The sequence below is a fragment of the Babylonia areolata genome, chromosome 11, assembly GCF_041734735.1.
Source record: "Babylonia areolata isolate BAREFJ2019XMU chromosome 11, ASM4173473v1, whole genome shotgun sequence".
Lineage (NCBI taxonomy): Eukaryota > Metazoa > Mollusca > Gastropoda > Neogastropoda > Buccinidae > Babylonia > Babylonia areolata.
In genome coordinates this window covers 2,359,191-2,384,175 of record NC_134886.1, presented here as the reverse complement: position 1 = coordinate 2,384,175, position 24,985 = coordinate 2,359,191, and the positions used below count along the sequence as shown (strand labels likewise).

The following is a 24,985-nucleotide window of genomic DNA, read 5'->3' as shown; positions in this document are numbered from 1 at the left end:
GTAAATAAATGAGTGAATGAATTATATGAATACTTATATATTGCCTATCCTCTGTCGGAGACCAAGCTCTAAGCGCTTTACAAACACGGGGTCATTTGCACAGCAGGCTGCTTACCTGTGTAAAGCCGACTGATGGCTGCCATTTGGCGCTCATTATTCATTTCCTGTGTCATTCAATCAGATTTCAGGCATACACACATACACACTCAGAAAGACATGTAACATTTTACATGTATGACCGTTTTGTTTATTTACCCTGCCATGAAGGCTGCCATACTACCTTTTCAGAGACCATCAGCAGTATCCATCTGTCTGTCTCTCTCTTTCTGTCTGTCTCTCTCTTGCTCTCTCTCTCTCTCTCTCTCACTCTTTCTCTGTCTTTTTCAAAAACCAAAATTGCATTGCATTTTTTGTTTGTATGCCCAGTGTATGCAGATCTAAGAATAAAATTTCTGAAAAAAATCAAAGAAGGTTTGCATATTGCTCCAAGCAAACTATGACCCACACAAGTGTAATCTGTCTCAATATATATTCCATGGTATCAACAAAAGATCTTGTATGATCAATGGTGATTACTGAACTGATGCTTTCAATGACATTGATTGTCCTCTATATGTTTGATTTGTTGATCCTGGTGAATGTAAAAGATTGTAATGACACTGCAAACATTATGATGATAAAAATGCAACGAAATGTCAAAAGTTACATCACATAAACGTTTTTCTCATGTGACCATTAAAGAAGTTAGTCAACACTTGTATGGGTTTTTTTGTTTTGTTTTTTTGTCAGTTGAACGATGATCATTGATGACACCCAAAACATCTACAGCCTCCCATCGCCTTCCTGTGTGTCTATATAATGATCTGAGGCTGATATACAACAAACCATTTGTCTTGTCTTGTCTTCTCTCTCTCTCTCTCTCTCCTTCTCCCTCTCTCTCTAGTAGTCATTTAAATATTAATTACAAACTTTGAAAGATGCTTGGGAAAGAACTAAAGCCGTCCAGAAACAACTAAACAACATCGCTCAATGGTGCGAAGACACAGGATCTTCCATCAATCCAGTGAAAGCCCAGACTTTGCTGTGCACCCTCAACAACAGAACCGCGAGCAAATCACCACCACCTGTGTCATTTGACGGGATTCAGATTGAGAAAACCAAATGGCTACGCTACCTAGGAATACAGTTCGACAGGATGCTGACCTTCAGAAAACATACGGAAAATACTGTCCTCAAATGCAAAAAGGGTCATATCAGTCTTAAAAGCAATGGCAACCAAAGGTATTGGACAATGCCACCTCTTCCTGCTATACCAATCACTCGTCCTCCGTGTGATGGACTACGGACTTGGGCTCAAAATGAGTTCAAAATGAAGCTATGAGGCTGATCCTTGGAACAACAAAAGACATGCCCACGGAAACCATGCGATACCTGCTTGATCTTCCTTCAGTGCAGGCCAGAAACAAGTTAGAACAGGTTAAGAACTACTTCCAAGCATTAGAAAACCCTCAAAACCCACTACATGACGCAGTCAAAGAACCAAAAGGCAGCCGTCTAGGACGAGGAAGATCATGGATGGGGCAAGCAGAAGACACAATCCAGCTAGTACGCCGACTACAAGACCTAAAAGAAACAAAAGAATGGGAGAAAAACCCCGAAAACCTCAATCATCTATTCAACTCAGCCATTTCACCCACTCTAGGAAGACATTGTCAGGAATGGCCAGAGGGCAAAGCTGATACGGAAGTGAAGCTACTCATAGAAGAAAACAGTAAAGAAGAGGACATCATCATATACACAGATGACTCAATCACCAAAGACCAATCTGGTTGGGGATTCACTGCGAAACAAAATGGAAAAACAATTAGGGAAGAGAATGCTGCCTACAAAGTCACAACCTCCAGCCTAACGATGGAAGTTGAAGCTGTGACACATGCTCTCCAGTGGCTATCGTCCAGCCATATGCCCAGAAACCAACATGCCATGATTCTAACGGACTCAATGAACCTCATACAGAAAATTGAAAATGGAATGGGAAGCCCAGAGTGGCATAAGGCAATGCGCAACTTTCAGATTAAAAAACTTACATGGTCATACTGCCCGGGACATGCAGGTGTTAAGGGAAATGAGCGAGCTGACAGACTTGCTGGTAACGCAACAACAACGAGCGGCCTACATCTAGGAAAATCGGAAATCCTCAGAAAAGTCAAAGAATATCAAAAAGAACAGGTACAAGGCCATCACACCATCGATCGCCTCAAAGAAATAAAGGTAGAGAGAGGGAGCGGCCATAAGTCTAGCATGAAAGGTAGAGCACGATGCTTTGCAAATCAAACAAATATCGGCATCATTTCCAAACCAACATTGCACAAATTTCTTCAAAACGGAACAGAGTATCTGTGGGCTTTTCCAAATGCAATAGACTGAGCAACACACAAGACGCCACGTTCTTGGCATCAGAGATCTTTTCCCACCCCCCTTGCGGCCAATCAGTGGCAGCCTCTGTGCGTGTGTGTATGTGTGTGTTTGTGGGCCTGTATGGGTCTGTGTGTTTGTGTGTGTGTGTGCGTGCGCGAGGGTGTAAGTGTACACAAGTGTAAGGAGTGTCAGTGGCAGCCTCTGTGCGTGTGTGTATGTGTGTGTTTGTGGGCCTGTATGGGTCTGTGTGTTTGTGTGTGTGTGTGCGTGCGCGAGGGTGTAAGTGTACACAAGTGTAAGGAGAGTTCTGTGCACATGCGTGTGTGTTGGGGGGGAGGAGGTGGGAGGGTGCGGGGGGGATAGAGGATGAGATATGTGTGTGTATGCATGCCTACACTGTGGGAGCAATGGGATATTGGAACGTGCGGGTGTGCATATATATGTTTGTATATATGTGTCGGAGTTTGGGGGTGGGGGATATGGGCGTATGTGTGTGCTTGTACAAGTAAGTGTGCCTCTGTGTGTGTGTGTGTGTGTGCCGTGGAAGCTGCGATACGTAGCCTAGAAATGAGTATGTGGAGGAGGAGGGGTGGGAGGGGGGTGCAGGGAAATGTGTGTGTGTGTGTGTGTGTTGGGGCTCAGGTACGTTTATGTGTATCTGATTGTGTTTTCATATCTGTGAAGCTGCATGTTTGTTGCATATCTGTTATGCATATGTATGTGTGAATGTGTGTCTGCATGCTTTGCATTTATTTGCTTATTTATCATCATTGTTGTCTTTTTTATTTATTTATTTTTTTTTTTTTTTTTTTTATTTATATACTTATTATTTTATATACATACATATATATATATATATGTTATAGTGTGCCAGCAGTGTCACCCCCCACCACCTGCACTCTGTCCCCCTTCCCTCCCCATCCCTTCGTCCCCCCCCCCCCCCCCCCCTTCTTCTTATCTCCCTTCCCGCGCCATCCAAAGTCCAGTCTTTGAGGTCACGCCGACACTGCGCCATCCTCCCTCCTTTCACCCTCCTTCACCCCTACTCCCTAGTCGGCCCTGTTTGGTCAGCGACGCCGCGTCACCCGCCCCAGCTATAGGAATACGTGCAGTTACGTGATGTCTGCCACCATCCCCGTGTTCGAAACGGACCAGCACGGCATGTTGGTATATCCCGTGTGGCTGCCTGTCTTTCAAGTCGTTCCCCTTCTCCCCGTTCACAAACATGGCTGAGGTAGATGGCGGGACTTCGGAACGAAAGCTAGGGAAAAGTTATGCTAATTCGAACTTTGATCAAGCCGGCTAACAGGCCCAGAGTTGTATTGTCCCGTCTCCCCAATCTCTTTGTGACGTAAACGGGTGAACCTGTCATCATAGAATGTGTATAGACAAATGGGTTGAATTGTAGCGAATCAGATCAGTCTGTTGGATTGGACGAATTGGGATCAAGCAGTGAATCTGTCATTCACATAGCGTCATTAGGACAAGCAAAGATTGGTTATTTCAGTTCAACTAGTTGGGGAGTGAGTGCTATAGTTTACATTAGTATACACAGTATGTTGTGGGAAGGGATAAAACCAGTCAGCACAGCCAGTTCTGAGCTGTCTCCCAGAAGAACTGACTGACACAGGATGACTGACTGATCAGTGATGTGAGGAACAAGGAAATCCCTGTTGGGCTGTGAGTACATGACTTGTAATGGTTTTATGTTATGTTGATAACTTAGTTGTGTTGGGAAACTATGTTTTATGTCGGTGGACAGCCAGTGTAAGTTGATCTTGTGGCTTGTGGAAAACGTGTGAAAGCTACCCATCAAGTAAGGGAAGTACTGCCTATAACTTTTGAGTCCCCCCCCCCCCTCCTTCTATTTTGTTACAGATATCTTGTTCTGTATTCTTGATGTATTACTTACTTGTTTTGTATATAGTAGGTGGTGTTGGTTCAGTGTGGACTGAACAGATCTATGGGCTAACACACTGTCAGTGTGTGTTGAGGGTTTTTCATGTGTGTGTGCACATGGGGGTAGCAGCAAGTGTTGTGGAACACATGTTTGAGCTATTGGTAGTTGTGGTAACATGTGTAGGAGTTGTGCTTTGTGTCAGTGGTTTACTTTGTTCAGACAAAGTGGGAAGGAACATTGTAATGCGATTAGTGAGTTGGCAAACTATGAGAGCATTGAGGGTCAGTGCTATGTTGTTGCACATTGCTGTTTACCAGATATGTTGGAAGTAATGATTTCCTTTCATGTACTTGTGTCGGTGGCATACTTTGTGAAGACAAAGAGATTTGTTTGGTAATGGTAGCACACAGTTAAGTTGAATGATGGGTAACATGAGTTGGAACACAGGGTTGTATTGGTCAGTGATATGTTTTGTACACAGTATGGTAATTGGTATGTCACTGCTGGTGGCAGGTAAGCTTGATGAAGCTTGTACCTCACATAGATCTTTGTGTGAGAGGAGTGCATACTGGTGGACATGTGATGAAAGGTGCTGAGAGGGTATAGGCCTTTTATGTCAGTTATGTCCAGATATTTGAGATTTTATCTGACCTTGGTTTTGGGTGTGTGTTTGTGTTCCAGGTGTGCTGCTTTAGGTGTAGGGTGAACTTTTACTATGTGCTGCTTATAGGTGCTGCTTTAGGTGTAGGGTGAACTTTTTACTGTGTGCTGCCTTAGTGTGTGTTGCTTTTGCTAAGTAGGGTGAACTGCTTAGTGTATGTTGTATTGTAAAGTAAACACTGTAAAGTAAACACTCTATAAAAACCACTCCATGTGGCCCTGCTATTGATGTGAGGAGAGAGTGAGTGAGTGCATGATTAGTTGATCCTATATCCCCCTGCATAACTCCCCTCTCTCTTCTATTAGAATCGAACCACACTTTCAGTTTTTACAACTTGGCGTCGCCGACAGGATAGGCAGGTAGAGTGATTTACTGACACAATAGGTAGGTTAGGCAGTTAGGACTTAAGCAGCACACAGCCAGGTAACACAGCCCAAGTAGCACAGCCCAGAGATGACAACCCCAACTACAGTGGTGCAGGAATTTCCCATGGGGTGGTACGTAGCACCCACACTCCCAGTATTCGCTGGTGAGCCTGGTGAGATGTCGGCTGAGGACTTCATCATGGAGGTGAAGCGGGTCCTGGCTGCGTACCCCATGGGAGACGAGATGGCTGCCTACTTTGTTTACAGCCATCTGCAGGGAACCGCACGCAGGGAGCTGATGCTGCGGGACCTGGAGGGGACCAACACCCCAGAGAAGGTGATCAACATTCTCCTGGGGGTGTTCGGCGACGGACGGCGTACCACCACACTGCTGTCCAGGTTTTTCAGCAGGGTACAGCAGCCGGAGGAGTCCCTCATGGACTACTCTCATGCTTTGCGCAGCATGGAGAGAACCATCCAGATGAAGAGCACTGGGGCCCTCACCGCTGAGATGCTGAGGGACCACTTCATCGATGGCCTCCGGAACCTCCTGCTGAAAAGGGAGCTGCGCCACATAGTGACGAGGGAGCCACACACCACCTTCATCCAGGCGAGGGATGAAGCCCTGAGACTGTGGCAAGAGCTGGAGGAGGACCAACGACAGCAACAGGCCAGGGAACAGATGGCACAGTTAGGAGATCAACTGTTGTTGTTGCAGGAGAGTGTTAGGTCCATGCAGGAAGAAATTAAGGGGTTTGTTAGTCAAAGAGATGGGGCTGTGATAGAGAACAGGGCTGTGGGTAGGAAGAGAAGGAACAGAGGTAGGAAAGGGAAAGGTCAGTCAGTGGTGGGAAATGGGATTTCCCCAAAGGTGGGTAAGGTTCTCCCCAAGGAAAAGTACCGAGATTTCCATAAGGAGAACCAGAGAGACTTGCCCAACAGTCTCAGGAGGCAGGATCCGAGTCCGAATGAAAAGACTCCAGTCAGAACAATAGCTGACTGTGAGGATGATCCTTGCCAGGGTGAATGGGTGCTGCTGCCCATACCACCTGATCCAGGAATTCCTGGTACTTGTGCCACGCGGGAAGGCACAAGTGATAGAGACTGCCAGGATGCAGTCAAGTCTCCCAGACGGTCACACAGACTGGTGGTAACCAGTTTGTGTGAGAATGGCACCAGGTCTCATTCGAAGCCTGGGGTGCACGGGACTTGTGTAGGTGCCATGGTCCCAGATCAGACTGACAGGGTTGGGAAACTGTCAGGGTCAACCTGTAGGGCTAGGGTTAGCAGCAGGGGTAAGACTAGCCATCCAGCATGGGCTGAAATTGTAGCTGTGGCCTGCTAGAGGATAATCTGGATGAGGAAAACTGTGTATGTCATGCTATGTTGTTGCGTGGTTTTTTTTTTCCTCCGTTCCAGGGCTTGTGGTTGCTAATGTGTGTCAGCTGGAACTCTGTTGATTTTTGTGTTCTGTATCTCCCAGTTTCATTTTTTGTGTGTGTCTGTTTTTCTGGGTTATGGTGTTATGTACAGCTGTATCATTTTGAAATGTATTTTTGGTGGTTTCTTTTGTCCTGTAATGTCTTCATTTTCACATGTTTATGTTTTTGCTAATTTTTGGGTTAGAGAACTAATCTCCCCATTAGCATTAATTGATGACGGCAGTGGTCAGCATGTGGTCAGCAGCAATGAGGACATTGCCTTCAAAAGCCGGGGGTGGGTGTTATAGTGTGCCAGCAGTGTCACCCCCCACCACCTGCACTCTGTCCCCCTTCCCTCCCCATCCCTTCGTCCCCCCCCCCCACCCCCCCTTCTTCTTATCTCCCTTCCCGCGCCATCCAAAGTCCAGTCTTTGAGGTCACGCCGACACTGCGCCATCCTCCCTCCTTTCACCCTCCTTCACCCCTACTCCCTAGTCGGCCCTGTTTGGTCAGCGACGCCGCGTCACCCGCCCCAGCTATAGGAATACGTGCAGTTACGTGATGTCTGCCACCATCCCCGTGTTCGAAACGGACCAGCACGGCATGTTGGTATATCCCGTGTGGCGGCCTGTCTTTCAAGTCGTTCCCCTTCTCCCCGTTCACAAACATGGCTGAGGTAGATGGCGGGACTTCGGAACGAAAGCTAGGGAAAAGTTATGCTAATTCGAACTTTGATCAAGCCGGCTAACAGGCCCAGAGTTGTATTGTCCCGTCTCCCCAATCTCTTTGTGACGTAAACGGGTGAACCTGTCATCATAGAATGTGTATAGACAAATGGGTTGAATTGTAGCGAATCAGATCAGTCTGTTGGATTGGACGAATTGGGATCAAGCAGTGAATCTGTCATTCACATAGCGTCATTAGGACAAGCAAAGATTGGTTATTTCAGTTCAACTAGTTGGGGAGTGAGTGCTATAGTTTACATTAGTATACACAGTATGTTGTGGGAAGGGATAAAACCAGTCAGCACAGCCAGTTCTGAGCTGTCTCCCAGAAGAACTGACTGACACAGGATGACTGACTGATCAGTGATGTGAGGAACAAGGAAATCCCTGTTGGGCTGTGAGTACATGACTTGTAATGGTTTTATGTTATGTTGATAACTTAGTTGTGTTGGGAAACTATGTTTTATGTCGGTGGACAGCCAGTGTAAGTTGATCTTGTGGCTTGTGGAAAACATGTGAAAGCTACCCATCAAGTAAGGGAAGTACTGCCTATAACTTTTGAGTCCCCCCCCCCCCCCTCCTTCTATTTTGTTACAGATATCTTGTTCTGTATTCTTGATGTATTACTTACTTGTTTTGTATATAGTAGGTGGTGTTGGTTCAGTGTGGACTGAACAGATCTATGGGCTAACACACTGTCAGTGTGTGTTGAGGGTTTTTCATGTGTGTGTGCACATGGGGGTAGCAGCAAGTGTTGTGGAACACATGTTTGAGCTATTGGTAGTTGTGGTAACATGTGTAGGAGTTGTGCTTTGTGTCAGTGGTTTACTTTGTTCAGACAAAGTGGGAAGGAACATTGTAATGCGATTAGTGAGTTGGCAAACTATGAGAGCATTGAGGGTCAGTGCTATGTTGTTGCACATTGCTGTTTACCAGATATGTTGGAAGTAATGATTTCCTTTCATGTACTTGTGTCGGTGGCATACTTTGTGAAGACAAAGAGATTTGTTTGGTAATGGTAGCACACAGTTAAGTTGAATGATGGGTAACATGAGTTGGAACACAGGGTTGTATTGGTCAGTGATATGTTTTGTACACAGTATGGTAATTGGTATGTCACTGCTGGTGGCAGGTAAGCTTGATGAAGCTTGTACCTCACATAGATCTTTGTGTGAGAGTAGTGCATACTGGTGGACATGTGATGAAAGGTGCTGAGAGGGTATAGGCCTTTTATGTCAGTTATGTCCAGATATTTGAGATTTTATCTGACCTTGGTTTTGGGTGTGTGTTTGTGTTCCAGGTGTGCTGCTTTAGGTGTAGGGTGAACTTTTACTATGTGCTGCTTATAGGTGCTGCTTTAGGTGTAGGGTGAACTTTTTACTGTGTGCTGCCTTAGTGTGTGTTGCTTTTGCTAAGTAGGGTGAACTGCTTAGTGTATGTTGTATTGTAAAGTAAACACTGTAAAGTAAACACTCTATAAAAACCACTCCATGTGGCCCTGCTATTGATGTGAGGAGAGAGTGAGTGAGTGCATGATTAGTTGATCCTATATCCCCCTGCATAACTCCCCTCTCTCTTCTATTAGAATCGAACCACACTTTCAGTTTTTACATATATATATATATATATATATATATATATATATATATATATATATATATATATATATATGTATATATATATATATATGTATTTGTACGCTTACAGTTGACTTCAAGTTTTTGCACCTTATAAACATTATCATTATTTGTAGTAGTTCTTTTTTATGTATTTATCTAATATTTATTTATTTATTTACTTATTTTTATTTTATTCATTCATTTATTTATGGGGGTTTTGGGGGTTTTTTTTTTCTTTATCTTTTTTTTTGTTTGTTTGTTTATTATTTTAATTTTATTTTATTTTATTATTTTTATTTTGTTTGTTTTGTTTTGGTTTTTTGTGTTGTTGTTTTTTCTCAAGGCCTGACTAAGCGCGTTGGGTTACGCTGCTGGTCAGGCATCTGCTTGGCAGATGTGGTGTAGCGTATATGGATTTGTCCGAACGCAGTGACACCTCCTTAAGCTACTGATACTGATACTGATACAACTGTCATAGGTGGATTTGATGATAACAATGTGGCTTTAGTCATCCGGTTGTCTTGTCGATACTGATAACACATTTCTCTTCCCTTTCCCCTTCTCCCTCTCTCTCTCTCTCTCTCTCTCTCTCTCTCTCTCTCTCCCCCCTCTCTCTCTCTCTCTCTCTCTCTCTCTCTCTCCCCCCCCCCCCCTCTCTCTCTCTCTCTCTCTCTCTCCTCTCTCTCTCTCTCTCTCTCTCTCTCTCCCCCCCCCTCTCTCTCTCCCTCTCTAAAACTCAGCATCATTTTCATAAAGTTATGGTGCCACTTCCAAGGATCAATCTTTTAAAATCTAGTCTGTCTTATTCAGAGGGTTGCTTAAGGAATGGAATACTGTCCTGTCTCAGTGCAAACACAATCAAAAGAATCCTTGTCGTTAGAAACAGACATCATGCACATTTGTTGAAAAACATGTGATTATGCAACACATATACATCTATTAGGCCAATTACTTTGGTGATAATAAATTTAATCTCATGTTAATATTGATATTAGCATTATTTTACTATATTATGTACTGTTTGCTTATTTGTTTTATTTCATTATTTCATTGCTTACTGTTTATGAATGTTATTTGATACAAGTCATAATATGGTTCATCAGCCGTCATGATAAAATTGAAGTGCAACGTTGTGAGCACAGTATAAGCTTTAAGCTTGTTGATGCTCTTTTGTCATTCATTGCATTGTAATCATGTGTATTGTTGAGTAATTAAAGATTATTTAAACCACATATACATTATTAACAGCAAATATGTTTTTTATTTGTCAGTATGTTCATACCTTTCTCCTCCCCTGTCAGTTTCTCTGTGTCAGTCTCTGTGCCTGTCTGTTCGGTGTGCCTCCTCCACTTTGTTACTCTTCCCCTTGTCTCTTCTTCATCTTTCTGCCCTCCACCACAGCCTTGTCCCTGTTGTCTCTGTTGCTATTCATTCATAATGTTCTTGTAATGAATATAAATATCTATACTTACGTTTGTACATATGTATGTAATTTTGGTGTTGCTGTTGTGAAATTGACTCTGACTTTTTATTTTTCTCCATTTTCTTTTTTTCTCTTCATCATTAATTTTCTTTGACCAGAGGGCTGGATGTAAACAAGCACATTGTGCTTACTCCTTTACTTTCTTTAGATAAAATTTCATCCGTTTGTTCGTTTTCTCTCTCTGTCTTTTTCAATCTTTTGTCGTTGCTCTGCACTGCTTGACCTTAGACTGAAGACAGTTGAACCTAATTATTATGACAGCCCTTGTGGCTTTAAATTACCATTGCTGATATCATCCAGAAATGAAACTGGCCTTCAAGGGCTCGCCAGTTATATTTGAAAATGTTTGAAAAGACTGAACACTATAATGTCATAGACTTTTTACTGCCTGTGCATTTTACTGTATATGTGTAGAATATCGTTGTGGTATTAGTAAGGCAGTTACAAATTGTGTATTTCATTGTACATGTGTCACACCCCTTCATCTATGGGCTTTGGCCATTATTTGAATAAAATGTTTCATTTTTCATTTCTCTCTTTCTTTATCGCCCTTGCTTAAGCCTGTGTGTGTGTGTGCGTGTGTGTGTATTATTATTTCAAGGCCACCGTCCTGTTTGCAAAGGAGGAGGTACCAAAAAAATGAAATTAAAATTAAAAATGAAAAATAAAAAAACCGCCGACAATAAGGGAAAAAACGAACCTTCTTCATGAACATAAAATTTCCAGTCTGCCTATCGGCAAACAAGGAATGTTAGTTCGTGGCACGTGTGTGTGTGAATAGAATAGAATAGAATAGAATACTTTTTATTGTCATAAAACCTTAAAGTTTATAAGACACAATGTGTATGTGTGTGCGTGCTCGCGCGTGTGTATGTGTGTGTGTGCGTGCGCGTGTGTGTGTGTGTGTGTGTGTGTGCAGGGTCAGCCACCAGGGCTCCGTCTGCCAGTCGACCCTCTGCCTACAGCAGACTGGCCGGCGGTCAGTCAGCACCACCCAAAACAGAGGAGATCTGCCTCTACTATCTCAAGGTGACCGCTTCCTTCCTGCCTTCTTTCCCTCCCTCCTTCCTTCCTTTCTTCCTCCATTCCTTCTTTACTTCCTCCCTTCCTTCCTTTCTTCCTCCATTCCTTCTTTCCGTCATTCGGATGAGACGATAAACCGAGGTCCCGTGTGCAGCATGCACTTAGCGCACGTAAAAGAACCCACGGCAACAAAAGGGTTGTTCCTGGCAAAATTCTGTAGAAAAATCCACTTGGATAGGAAAAACAAATCAAACTGCACGCAGGAAAAAATACAAAAAAGTGGGTGGCGCTGTAGCGTAGCGACGCGCTCTCCCCAGGGAGAGCAGCCCAAATTTCACACAGAAAAATCTGTTGTGATAAAAAGAAATACAAAATACAAATACAAATTACTTCCTCCCTTCCTTCCTTTCTTCCTTATGAACTTACCTACTCCCTTCTTTACTTCCTTCTTTCCTTCCTTCTTTATTTCCTTCCTTCCTTCTTTCCCTCCCTCCTTCCTTCCCTTCTTCCTCCATTCCTTCTTTACTTCCTCCTCCTTCCTTTCTTCCTTATGAACTTACCTGCTCCCTTCTTTACTTCCTTCTTTCCTTCCTTCTTTATTTCCTTCCTTCCTTCCTTTCTTCCTTATGAACTTACCTGCTCCCTTCTTTACTTCCTTCTTTCCTTCCTTCTTTATTTCCTTCCTTCCTTCCTTTCTTCCTCATGAACTTACCTGCTCCCTTCTTTACTTCCTTCTTTCCTTCCTTCTTTATTTCCTTCCTTCCTTCCTTTCTTCCTTATGAACTTACCTGCTCCCTTCTTTACTTCCTTCTTTCCTTCCTTCTTTATTTCCTTCCTTCCTTCCTTTCTTCCTCATGAACTTACCTGCTCCCTTCTTTACTTCCTTCTTTATTTCCTTCCTTCCTTCCTTTCTTCCTTATGAACTTACCTGCTCCCTTCTTTACTTCCTTCTTTCCTTCCTTCTTTATTTCCTTCCTTCCTTCCTTTCCTCACATAATATTTACTCACTTCTTAAGCCCTTTCTTCCCTCCCTCCATTGCTTATTTTTTTCATTCTTTGTTCTTGGAAAGGAGAACTCACTGGATGCTTGAAAGTTCTACAAACGAGCAGGGCAGCCCCAGCATCCGAGGAAGACATTCTTCTTTTTTTCTTTCTTTCTTTTTTTTTTTTTTTTTTCTTTCTCTTTAATTTTTCCATCATTATTCTCTTCCTTTCTGTTGTCTTTTCTTTTTGTTTGTGTTTTCATTTTCTTTTTTTTCTCTTATTTTCCTCCCCCCCCCCCCTTTTTTTTTTTTTTTTTAATTTTTTTATTCTGTCTTCTTCCCATTAGCATACTCCAACTTTTTCAAGGCCTCCGTCTTTACTTAGTTCCATGGTGTCATTGCCAGCAGGGTTACCACCAATGACTTTGTGATGAGTTATCTCCCTCTGGTCCTCAGCTGTCCTCTGTGTGTTGATGCTGAGAGGGGTGTGTGTCCACTGTGTTGATGCTGAGAGGTGGGTGTGTCCTCTGTGTTGATGCTGAGAGGGGTGTGTGTCCACTGTGTTGATGCTGAGAGGGGGGTGTGTCCTCTGTGTGTTGATGCTGAGAGGGTGGGTGTGTCCTCTTTGTTGATGCTGAGAGGTGGGTGTGTCATCTTTGTTGATAATGAGAGGTGGGTGTGTCCTCTGTGTTGATGCTGAAAGATGGGTGTGTCCTCTGTGTGTTGATGCTGAGAGGTGGGTGTGTCATCTTTGTTGATAATGAGAGGTGGGTGTGTCCTCTGTGTTGATGCTGAAAGATGGGTGTGTCCTCTGTGTGTTGATGCTGAGATGTGGGTGTGTCCTCTTTGTTGATAATGAGGGGTGGGTGTGTCCTCTGTGTTGATGCTGAAAGATGGGTGTGTCCTCTGTGTGTTGATGCTGAGAGGTGGGTGTGTCATCTTTGTTGATAATGAGAGGTGGGTGTGTCCTCTGTGTTGATGCTGAAAGATGGGTGTGTCCTCTGTGTGTTGATGCTGAGAGGTGGGTGTGTCCTCTTTGTTGATAATGAGAGGTGGGTGTGTCCTCTGTGTTGATGCTGAAAGATGGGTGTGTCCTCTGTGTGTTGATGCTGAGAGGTGGGTGTGTCATCTTTGTTGATAATGAGAGGTGGGTGTGTCCTCTGTGTTGATGCTGAAAGATGGGTGTGTCCTCTGTGTGTTGATGCTGAGATGTGGGTGTGTCCTCTTTGTTGATAATGAGGGGTGGGTGTGTCCTCTTTGTTGATGATGAGAGGTGGGTGTGTCCTCTGTGTTGATAATGAGAGGTGGGTGTGTCCTCTGTGTGTTGATGCTGAGAGGTGGGTGTGTCCTCTGTTGATAATGAGAGGTGGGTGTGTCCATTCCTCCTTGTCATTTTCACATCTTCCCCCAGTAGGAATAATGCTGAATAGTTAAGGTGCTTATCTGCCAATACTGTGTCTGTCAGGGTCTTGGTTCCATTCGTTCTCTCACCCTTTCTCTCAAGGATGACAGGAAGATCAAACTGAGTGTGAAGTCATTCGGATGAGATGACAGACTGAGGTCCAGTGTTGCCCTCTGGCAAATTTCTGTGGAAGGAATCATCTCTGATAGGTACACAAATTAACCCCTTGAGCCCTGACCACCGCTTTACCGGTGGCAGAGAAAAAAGACATAATGCCCGGCCACCGGTTGAGCGGTGCGTAAACACTTGAAGCGTGCAGAGTCTCCACCTGGCCCGTCAGGTCAGAAATCAGGGGCAAAACGTGCGAGAAAACAACTGTACACAATGCAGCAAGTAATTGATGTGCTTGATGATTTATCGGAAGTAGAGTATGACAATGATTACTCTGACAGTGAGGTGGAATTCGAATCGGATGATTTTGCTACAGATAGTGATGTTGAAAATGAATCTGACCATGCAGAATCAGTTGATCAAAGGAGGCGTGTCAGGTTGAGACTCTGCACGCTTCATTGTAGAAATCAATCTTTTTCATCCAAAGCACATGCACAAAACACAGTGAGGGGGCGCGGCAATGTTGGTATTGCGTTCGCTGGCATCGGAATATTACGGTTTTTCTGATTGGCTCTTCAATATAAGTCAACCAATAGCAAAACATGACACAAGTGTTTACGCACTGCTCAACCGGTGGCCAGGCATTTTGCCACCCCTCCCCACCACCGGTAAACCGGTGGTCAGGGCTCAAAGGGTTAATGTGCATGCACTCAAGGCTTGACTAGCGTGTTGAGTTTTGCTGCAGTTGGGCATCTGTGTGCATGACGCACCCTGACGTCAGCACTGTCATGTGCAGGGGGCGTGCCGATTTGGGGACAAATGCAACAAGCTGCACAGCCCACAGCGCTACCTGTGGAGAATTGCGGCAGCTGGTGACGACTACCAGGGGGCGTTGGAGTGGTGCAGTCTGCCAGACGACAGCAATGAAGCTCTGGAGAAAGCCTTCAGTCTGCCACATCAAACTGACTGCATTGTCACCGACAGGTGGGTATCAGTTATAGTGTGTGTGTGGGGGGGGGGGGGGTGTAGGTGGGTGTGGGTCATTATTCATTCATTATGCCCATCGCTCCTGGTGGAGCATAGGCCATCGACGACCCCTCGCCATCGCACTCTGTTTTGGGCTGTTCTGGCCATTCCAGTCCAGTTGGTCCTTTGCTGCTTCAGCTCTGCCTCGGTATCTCGCCTCCAGCTGTTGTGAGGCCGGCCTCTCTTCCTCTTTCCCTGCGGGTTCCAGGTCAGGGCTTGACGTGTGATGCTGGACGCTGGCTTCTTGAGGGTGTGTCCAATCCAGCCCCACTTCCTCCGCAGTATCTGCTTGGCCACTGGTTCCTGTCCTGCTCGCTCCCACAGATCTTCGTTTCGGATCTTCTGCCATTGGATCTTGTAGATGCGCCTCAGACAGGTGTTGAAGAATGTCTGAATCTTCTGCTGCATCGTCTGTGTTGTCCGCCATGTCTCGCATCCGTAGAGCAGAATTGACTTCACATTGGAGTTGAAGATGCGGAGTTTGGTTTTCATACTGATTGCTCCAGATGCCCAAATGTTGTTGAGCATGATGAAAGCTGTTCTTGCCTTGCCGATTCTGGCTGTGACTTCTCGGTCCGTGCCTTCCTGTTGGTCAACCACGCTTCCCAAGTAGATGAAAGACTCCGCCTCCCTGATGGGCTCTCCACCGACTGTGACTGGTGTGTTGGCAGTGGTGTTGATCTTCATCAGCTCGGTCTTCTTCTTGTTGATCTTGAACCCTGTCCTGGCTGACATGGTCTCCAGGCGAGTGGTCTTGTCCTGCATCTGGCTGTGGTTGTGTGACAGGAGCACCAGGTCATCAGCGAAGTCGAGATCGTCCAGCTGTGTCCAGAGTGTCCACTGTATACCGTTGTTCCTCCCTGTTGTAGTGGTCTTCATGATCCAGTCGATGACCAGGAGAAGAGGAATTGTGACAGCAGGCACCTCTGGCGAACTCCAGTCTTCACCTCGAAACTTTCAGACAGCTGGCCTGCGTGGGCAGTCCTGCAGCTCACGTCCTGGTAGGTGCACCGGATGAGGGAGATGATCTTTTCTGGGACTCCTCAGCAGCTTCCACAGCATCTCTCTGTCCACACTGTCGAAGGCCTTCTCATAATCTATGAAGTTGATGTAGAGGGGGGAGTTCCACTCCAGCGACTGCTCCACGATAATGCGCAGGTTGGCGATCTGGTCGGCACAGGATTTGTTCCACCGGAAGCCTGCCTGCTGGTCTCGGTGCTTGGGGTCGACGGCCTCTTTCATCCTTTCCAGTAGAACCCTGTTGAGAACCTTGCCTGGGGTTGACAGGAGCATGATCCCTCGGTAGTTGCTGCAGTCCCTGAGGTCTCCTTTCTTCGGCAGATTGATGATGATTCCTTCTTTCCACTGGGCCGGTACCTCTTCCTTCTCCCAGATCTTGCTAAAGAGGCTGTATAGCATGTTGACAGCTATTTCTATGTCTGCTTTGATGGCTTCTGCTGGTATCTCGTCCGGCCCTGCAGCCTTCCCATTTCTCAGAGTCATGATGGCCTTCTTGATCTCTGCCTTTTAGGGTTTGTCGCAGCTGATGGGCAGTTCTGTCTCTGCGGGTGGAATGTCTGGTGGTGCATCAGGGGCGGGGCGGTTCAGCAGCTCCCTGAAGTGTTCTGCCCATCGTTTCAGCTGTTCCTCGGTTGTTGTCAGTGGGTTCCCGTTCTTATCCTTCACTGGCTTGCCTGTCTGCTGGAACTTGCCTGTCAGCTTCTTGGTCACCAGGTACAGGTCCTTCAGGTTCCCCTGTCCGGCTGCTGCCTCTGCTTGACTGGCCAGGTCGTCGATGCAGTCCCTCTTGTCCTGGGTGTGGGTATTTGTGTGAAAAGACTAATGCCAAGTTGTGGTTGTTTTAAATTTGCACAGGACAGGAATGTCAGACCCCTGCCAGAGTCTGCACTAGTGGGTCATGGTAAGTATGTTACTTAAACGTAATTTTTGATAGAAAATTTCCTTTTAGTGTGTTTTTATGTTTGTTTCATTCAGCTCGTTGAACTGCTGTTGTGGTTCAATGTGCGTGTATGCTTGTGCATGCGAGTGCGTGCGTGCGTTTGAGTTATTTTTCTTGAACATTTTCTCTCTCTGCACATTCCAAATAGAGACAACTGGACAAAACAAAACAAAACAAAAAATGTTCACCCTTTTGCCCATCCAGGCATGACTAGCGTGTTGGGTTATGCTGCTTTCCGGCATCTTCCTAGCAGATGAGGTGAAGCATATATGGATTTACAGTGATGCCTCCTTGAGAAACCAAATCAGAAACTTCTTCATCCTATGAGGAGTGAGGGAAAAGAACTTTCACGACAGCTGTTTCTTTTAGGGTTTTTTGACTCACTTGTGTAAACAAAGTGAGTCTATGTTTTAACCCGGTGTTCAGTTGTCTGTCTGTGTGTCCGTGGTAAACTTTAACATTGACATTTTCTCTGCAAATACTTTGTCAGTTGACACCAAATTTGGCATAAAAATAGGAAAAATTCAGTTCTTTCCAGTCATCTTGTTTAAAACAATATTGCACCTCTGGGATGGGCACAAAAAAAAATAAAAAATGAAGCCTAATTATATGCAAACTGCATTTACTGTTATATTTATATTTTTTGTATTCTCTAAACATGGCACTTTGATCTGATATTCTGACCCAACAACAAGAGCAGTCATTATTATCATTTTTTGTTCAAACAGGGACTTCTTTTGCTAAGCATGGAAGTTTTATTTATTTTGCAAACGTTTTGGTGCAGACAGTAAAAAAAAAAAGGGAAATTACTCTGTAATGAATGCTAGGGGACTTAATTCGAATCTGGTTAGGACTTTTTTTTCTTTTCTTTTTTTTTCTTTTTTTAACGCGAAGCTTTAATACAAATACAGAACACATTTTAACGATTAGATTTTTCTTTTTAAGTGTATCACAAGTAAGTCTTGAAGGCCTTGCCTCTCATGTTCATTGTTGTTGTTGTTGCTGCAGAGTAGTCACTCTCAGGGAGGTATCACTGCATCCAGACAAATCCATATATGCTTCACCTCATCTGCTTGGCAGATGCCTGAAAGCAGCACAACCCAACCCACTAGTCATGCCTTAAATGCATGCTTGTATATAGATATATATAATAATAATAATAATAATAATGGATACTTATATAGCACACTATCCAGAAATCTGCTCTGGGTGCTTTACAAAAACGCTTTTCTTAACATAAAACATTATATCTATGTTACATACACACACCAAAATGTGATTACACACACACACGCACGCACGCACACACGCAAACATACACACACACACTGCATACATGCATTTTAACACACATGTGTATCTAACAGCTACCCTAACACATACGCACACATAGGCAGGCACAAACTTACATAAACACACACGCACACACAATATATATATATACATATATATATCTGTGTACCTGTCAGAGTGGATTTCTATCTACAGAACTCTGCCTTAGGACAACAGTTATGTTGCCATGGGCTCTTTTCCAGTGTGCCAGATGCATGCTGCACACAAGATCTTGGTTTTTGTATTTGTATTTCTTTTTGTCACAACAGATTTCTCTGTGTGAAATTCGGGCTGCTCTCCCCATGGAGAGCACGTCGCTACACAACAGCGCCACCCATTTTTTTGTATTTTTTCCTGCATGCAGTTTTATTTGTTTTTCCTATCGATGTGGATTTTTCTACAGAATTTTGCCAGGAACAACCCTTTTGTTGCCATGGGTTCTTTTACATGCGCTAAGTGCATGCTGAACACGGGACCTCAGTTTATCGTCTCATCCAAATGACTAGCGTCCAGACCACCACTCAAGGTCTAGTGGAGGGGGAGAAAATATCGGCGGCTGAACCGTGATTTGAACCAGTGCGCTCAGATTCTCTCGCTTCGTAGGCGGACGCGTTACCTCTAGGCCATCACTCCACTGGTGTATCACCTCATCCGAATGACCAGGTGCTCAGTTTGATTTTTCCTAGTCAAACTTAGGAGAAAGGGCGAGAGCCATATTCAAAGTGCAGAAAATGAAGAAAAGGCTTCACAGTGTAAACCACATGACAAGACGACAGCAGACAAAAAGACCAGAGAGATAGCTTCAGCAAATGCCCTTTTCTTTTCATTCTAGATATTCAAGGACATTATAGTGCATAGCTTCAGCAAATGTCCTTTTCTTTGCATTCTAGATATGCAAGGGCATTATAGTGCATAGCTTCAGCAAATGCCCTTTTCTTTTCATTCTAGATATTCAAGGAAATTATAGTGCATAGCTTCAGCAAATGCCCTTTTCTTTGCATTCTAGATATTCAAGGACATTATAGTGCATAGCTTCAGCAAATGCCCTTTTCTTTTCATTCTAGATATGCAAGGGCATTATAGTGCATAGCTCCCTGACAATGGTATGCCTGTCTTTGTCTGCCCCAACTGTCAGCGAACATTTCGTGCGCAGATTGGACTATTCAGCCATCTGCGCATTCACAGATAGATTCAAGAGCATCCTCCCCCCCACCCCACCACCACCCTCCCCCCATCCCCCAGCTGGATGACAACGATGGTCATCATCGATCTCGATGGACACACCACACACCACAGATATGCAAGGACATTATAGTGCATAGCTTCAGCAAATGTCCTTTTCTTTTGATTCTAGATATGCAAGGACATTACAGTGAACATCAGCAGTATGATGGGCAGAGAATGCCAGAATTAAAAGACAATACAAGGTTCTTCTTCCTGCCCCAGAACGGACAAGGAAATTGCAGTGCACTTCGACAGAATGACGGCAGAGAACACAAAAACCAAAAGACAGGTACAAGGCTTTTCTTTTTGTCCTAGACACGGCGAGGAAATGACAGTGTTGTTCAGAAGCATGAAAGCGGAAAAGGCAGGAACCAAACAGCAGTACCGGGTGTGTCGGGTGTCCACCCCATCCTCCATGCACCCAAGCATGAAGGGGTCAAAGGTCGGCTCTTGCAGCAACGCCCACCTTGCCACGGTGTGGTTGTGGTTCTGGAAAAACCTGGATGGTGTCTGGTCCGAGTTTGGCTTTGAGGAGGTTGGTGTTTGATCACAGGGTGGATAGCTGGAAAGAGGTGTGTGTGTGTATGCATTTTTGGTGTCTGTTGATACTGTGGATAGTTTGAGAGGTGAGTGTGCATGCATGTGTGTGTGTGTGTATGTGTGTGTGTGTCCATTCTTGATGTGTTTTGATACTGTGGATAGTCTGAGAGGTGTGTGTGTATGTGTGTGCGTGCATGCGTGTGCGTGTGTGAAGGGCTGTCACCTCACTATGGTCAGACAGAGCATACAGGTCAGGATGTCAGTGAAGGGCTGTCACCTCACTGAGATCAGATAGAGTTTACAGGTCAGGATGTCAACGAAGGGCTGTCACCTCACTGAGATCAGACAGAGCTTACAGGTCAGGATGTCAGTGAAGGGCTGTCACCTCACTGAGATGAGACAGAGCTTACAGGTCAGGATGTCAGTGAAGGGCTGTCACCTCACTGATATCAGACAGAGCTTACAGGTCAGGATGTCAGTGAAGGGCTGTCACCTCACTGATATCAGACACAGCTTACAGGTCAGGATGTCAGTGAAGGGCTGTCACCTCACCGAGATCAGACACAGCTTACAGGTCAGGATGTCAGTGAAGGGCTGTCACCTCACTGAGATCAGATAGAGTTTACAGGTCAGGATGTCAGTGAAGGGCTGTCACCTCACTGAGATCAGATAGAGTTTACAGGTCAGGATGTCAACGAAGGGCTGTCACCTCACTGAGATCAGACACAACTTACAGGTCAGGATGTCAGTGAAGGGCTGTCACCTCACTGAGATCAGACACAGCTTACAGGTCAGGATGTCAGTGAAGGGCTGTCACCTCACTGAGATCAGACACAGCTTACAGGTCAGGATGTCAGTGAAGGGCTGTCACCTCACTGAGATCAGACACAGCTTACAGGTCAGGATGTCAGTGAAGGGCTGTCACCTCACTGAGATCAGACACAGCTTACAGGTCAGGATGTCAGTGAAGGGCTGTCACTTCACTGAGATCAGACACAGCTTACAGGTCGGGTCACCACTTAAGAAGCACACATAAAGCAGTAAAGGCACTCTAAGTTTGTGCCACGCTTGTCTCCATTCACTGTGGTACAACAGTCAAGGGATGGATGATTTTGTTGTGTTTTGGTGTAAAGACAGGGAGACTGGGTGTGACAGTTAATGATTTTGTTGTGTTTTGGTGTAAAGACAGGGAGGCTGGGTGTGACAGTTAATGATTTTGTTGTGTTTTGGTGTACAGGCAGGGAGGCTGGGTGTGACAGTTAATGATTTTGTTGTGTTTTGGTGTAAAGACAGGGTGGCTGGGTGTTACAGTTAATGATTTTGTTGTGTTTTGGTGTAAAGACAGGGAGACTGGGTGTGACAGTTAACAATTTTGTTGTGTTTTGGTGTAAAGACAGGGTGGCTGGGTGTGACAGTTAATGATTTTGTTGTGTTTTGGTGTAAAGGCAGGGAGACTGGGTGTGACAGTTAATGATTTTGTTGTGTTTTGGTGTAAAGACAGGGAGACTGGGTGTGACAGTTAATGATTTTGTTGTGTTTTGGTGTAAAGGCAGGGAGACTGGGTGTGACAGTTAATGATTTTGTTGTGTTTTGGTGTAAAGACAGGAAGGCTGGGTGTGACAGTTAATGATTTTGTTGTGTTTTGGTGTAAAGGCAGGGAGACTGGGTGTGACAGTTAACAATTTTGGTGTGTTTTGGTGTAAAGTGGTGTAAAGACAGGGAGGCTTGGTGTGACAGTTAACAATTTTGTTGTGTTTTGGTGTAAAGACAGAGAAACTGTATGACAGTTAATGATTATGCTGTGTTTTGGTGTAAAGGTGAAAGGCTGTTCTTTGCAGCGGGAGTTCTTGAGGGCTTGGAGCTGTTCTCAGATGCTGTCTCCATGCTCCAAGCCCTCAAGAACTCCCGCTGCAAAGAACAGAACCATCTCACTTCAGCCCTTGTTCCCCTGAGTGCCAGAGTGGAGAAAGTGGTGATAGAATGGGTACCAGCACACTGTGGCATCAGAGGCAACGAAAAAGCGGACGTTTTGGCAAAAGACGGTGCACAGAATGAGCAGGCCAACAAACTGGTGTCATACGATGAAATCAAGACAATCACCAAGGCACAGCAAGGAATAAAGCAGCACCTCCAGCACCCCAAATATGACCCAGAAGACAGATATCATTTGCTGGAACGACCGGAACAGGTCAAGATCTTCCGCCTGAGGACTGGACACAATCGCCTGCTCCACAAGCACACAAAATGTGGCGTTGGACAGAGTGGAGAGTGCCATTGTGGTGAGGGACCAATGACAACTGACCACATCCTTCAAGACTGTAGGACGCATGCAACATCCAGGAGGAAGTACTGGCCAACACCAACAGCAGTGGAAACCAAACTGTACAGCACCCTGGAGGAGCTGCGACGGACGGCAGCCTTCATCGAGGTCACCAGGCTGCTCATCTAATGGGAGGGGAAGGAGGAAGAAGAAGAAAGGCTGGGTGTGACTGTTAATGATTTTGTTTTGATTTGGTATAAAGACAGGGAGGCTGGGTGTGACAGTTAATCAATTTTGTTGTGTTTTGGTGTAAAGACAGGGAGACTTGGTGTGACTTTTAATGATTTTATTGTGTTTTGGTGAAAAGACAGGAAGGCTGGGTGTGACAGTTAATGATTTTGTTGTGTTTTGGTGTAAAGACAGGGAGACTTGGTGTGACTTTTAATGATTTTATTGTGTTTTGGTGTAAAGACAGGAAGGCTGGGTGTGACAGTTAATGATTTTGTTGTGTTTTGGTGTAAAGACAGGGAGACTTGGTGTGACTTTTAATGATTTTGTTGTGTTTTGGTGAAAAGACAGTGAGGCTAGGTGTGACAGTTAACGATTCTGTTGTGTTTTGATGTAAAGACAGTGAGGCTAGGTGTGACAGTTAACGATTTTGTTGTGTTTTGGTGTAAAGACAGGGAGGCTTGTTGTGACAGTTAATGATTTTGTTGTGGTGTTGGTGTAAAAACAGGGAGACTTGGTGTGACTTTTAATGATTTTGTTGTGTTTTGGTGAAAAGACAGGGAGGCTGAGCATGACGAGTGAGACGCTGGAGGAGAATCACCAGATGGGCGCCGTCACTGTAACCATGGGTGGTGGCTGGGTCCTGGACTTGGCAAAGAAGCGCTTGAAGAACCTCAAGACCAGCAGCAAGTTCAAGGTCAGGAGGCGGCCCAAGCTTGTGCTGAGCAAGGATAGGGCAGAACTCGATTCGGGGTGTGTATCTCACTGTCTTTTGTTGTTGTGTTTTTCTTTTCTTTTCTTTTCTTTTTCTTTGGTTTTTTTTTTTTTTTTTTTGTGTGTGTGTGTGTGTGTGTGTGTGTGTGTGTGTGTGTGTGTGTGTGAAGACTGAAGATGCTGAACTGGGACTGAGGTCGTATCTTGGGTTCTGTTTCTTTTCAATTTCTTTCCCTTTTTTTTTTGTTTTTCTTTTTTCTTTGGGTTTTTTGTTTGTTTGTTTGTTTTTTGTGTGTGTGTTTTTTTCAATAATGTTTTGAGGCATGTCTTGTGAATGTCTTGAAAACAAACAAACAAAAAAAAGACAAAAAAGTTATGATAAATAAATTAATTAAATAAATCTTAAAAACCAATACTAAGAAGAAAAAGAGGAATAAAAGTCATGATAATGATGTTGATAATGATGATGATGATAAAGATAACAATGATAAGAAGAAGAATGTCATAATAATGATAATAATGATAATAATAATAGTAATGACGATGATGATAAGAATCATAATGATAATACTGTAATGATTATGATAATGATGATAACAAGAGAGGCAAGGCCTACAAGACTCACTTGTGATAAATTAAGTCCCCTAGCATTAATTACAGAGTAATTTCCCTTTTTTACTGTCTGCACCAAAACGTTTGCAAAATAAATAAAACTTCCATGCTTAGCAAAAGAAGTTCCTGTTTGAACAAAAAATGATAATAATGACTCCTCTTGTTGTTGGGTCAGAATATCAGATCAAAGTGCCAAGTTTAGAGAATACAAAAAATATAAATATAATAGTAAATGCAGTTTGCATATAATTAGGCTTCCTTTTTTCTTTTTTTTTTCGGGGGGGGGGGGGGGGGGGGGCATCCCAGAGGTGCAATATTGTTTTAAACAAGATGACTGGAAAGAACTGAATTTTTCCTATTTTTATGCCAAATTTGGTGTCAACTGACAAAGTATTTGCAGAGAAAATGTTAAAGTTTACCACGGACACACACACACACACACACACACACAGAGACACACACACACACACACACACACACACACACACAGACAACCGAACACCGGGTTAAAACATGGACTCACTTTGTTTTCACAAGTGAGTCAATAATAAAGGAAAAGGCCACCTGCTGACAGGAAGATTATTTCCTCAGGTCCTCCCCCTCTGACGGCAGCAATGATGACGATGAAGGAGGAACGTGGAACTGCGTCGGCGGTGAGGAGGACACGGGAAATGACTCCAGCGACAAGGAGGACAGATGGCGCCACACGGCAACAGCATCAGGAGGACAACGAGTTGCGTACAGTCACAAAGCCAATGATGATGACGTGGAGGAGGAGGAGCAGGCAAGAGCATCAGGCGTCTCTGCCCACAGATTCCTAAGCCCTGTAAGATACGATGTGGTATGATAGGATAGGATATGGTATGATATGGTATGGTGTGATATATGATATGGTATGGTAAGATATATGATATGATATGCTTTGATATGGTCTGGTATATAATATGCTTTGATATGGTATGATATGGTATATGATAT

The 24,985-nt window shown here is 44.4% G+C and overlaps 2 protein-coding genes across 7 annotated transcripts in view; both read left to right on the top strand.

Moving 5' to 3' along the window:
* The window catches only part of LOC143287453 (protein mono-ADP-ribosyltransferase PARP12-like), a 56,142-nt gene that overhangs the window by 17,983 nt on the left and 13,174 nt on the right, over positions 1 to 24,985 (top strand). For all 5 annotated transcript variants that reach the window (XM_076595452.1, XM_076595453.1, XM_076595448.1 and 2 more), the window contains 5 exons: positions 11,512 to 11,621; positions 14,908 to 15,095; positions 19,969 to 20,188; positions 23,238 to 23,434; positions 24,599 to 24,833. In XM_076595452.1, coding sequence (XP_076451567.1) covers positions 11,512 to 11,621; positions 14,908 to 15,095; positions 19,969 to 20,188; positions 23,238 to 23,434; positions 24,599 to 24,833 — 950 coding nt within the window. The remainder of the gene's footprint in view (positions 1 to 11,511; positions 11,622 to 14,907; positions 15,096 to 19,968; positions 20,189 to 23,237; positions 23,435 to 24,598; positions 24,834 to 24,985) is intronic.
* On the top strand, positions 14 to 9,087 carry LOC143287454 (uncharacterized). Of its 2 annotated transcripts, none has more exons than XR_013055962.1 (2): positions 14 to 7,887; positions 8,791 to 9,087. XR_013055962.1 is itself a non-coding variant. In XM_076595454.1 (2 exons), exon 2 carries the CDS (start codon positions 5,433 to 5,435, stop codon positions 6,687 to 6,689), a length of 1,257 nt encoding a protein of 418 aa, XP_076451569.1. In that variant the 5' UTR covers positions 14 to 4,098; positions 5,000 to 5,432; the 3' UTR covers positions 6,690 to 9,087. The 2 variants fall into 2 exon arrangements, 1 of the variants encoding a protein (XP_076451569.1); XM_076595454.1 differs by having other exon boundaries at positions 14 to 4,098; positions 5,000 to 9,087.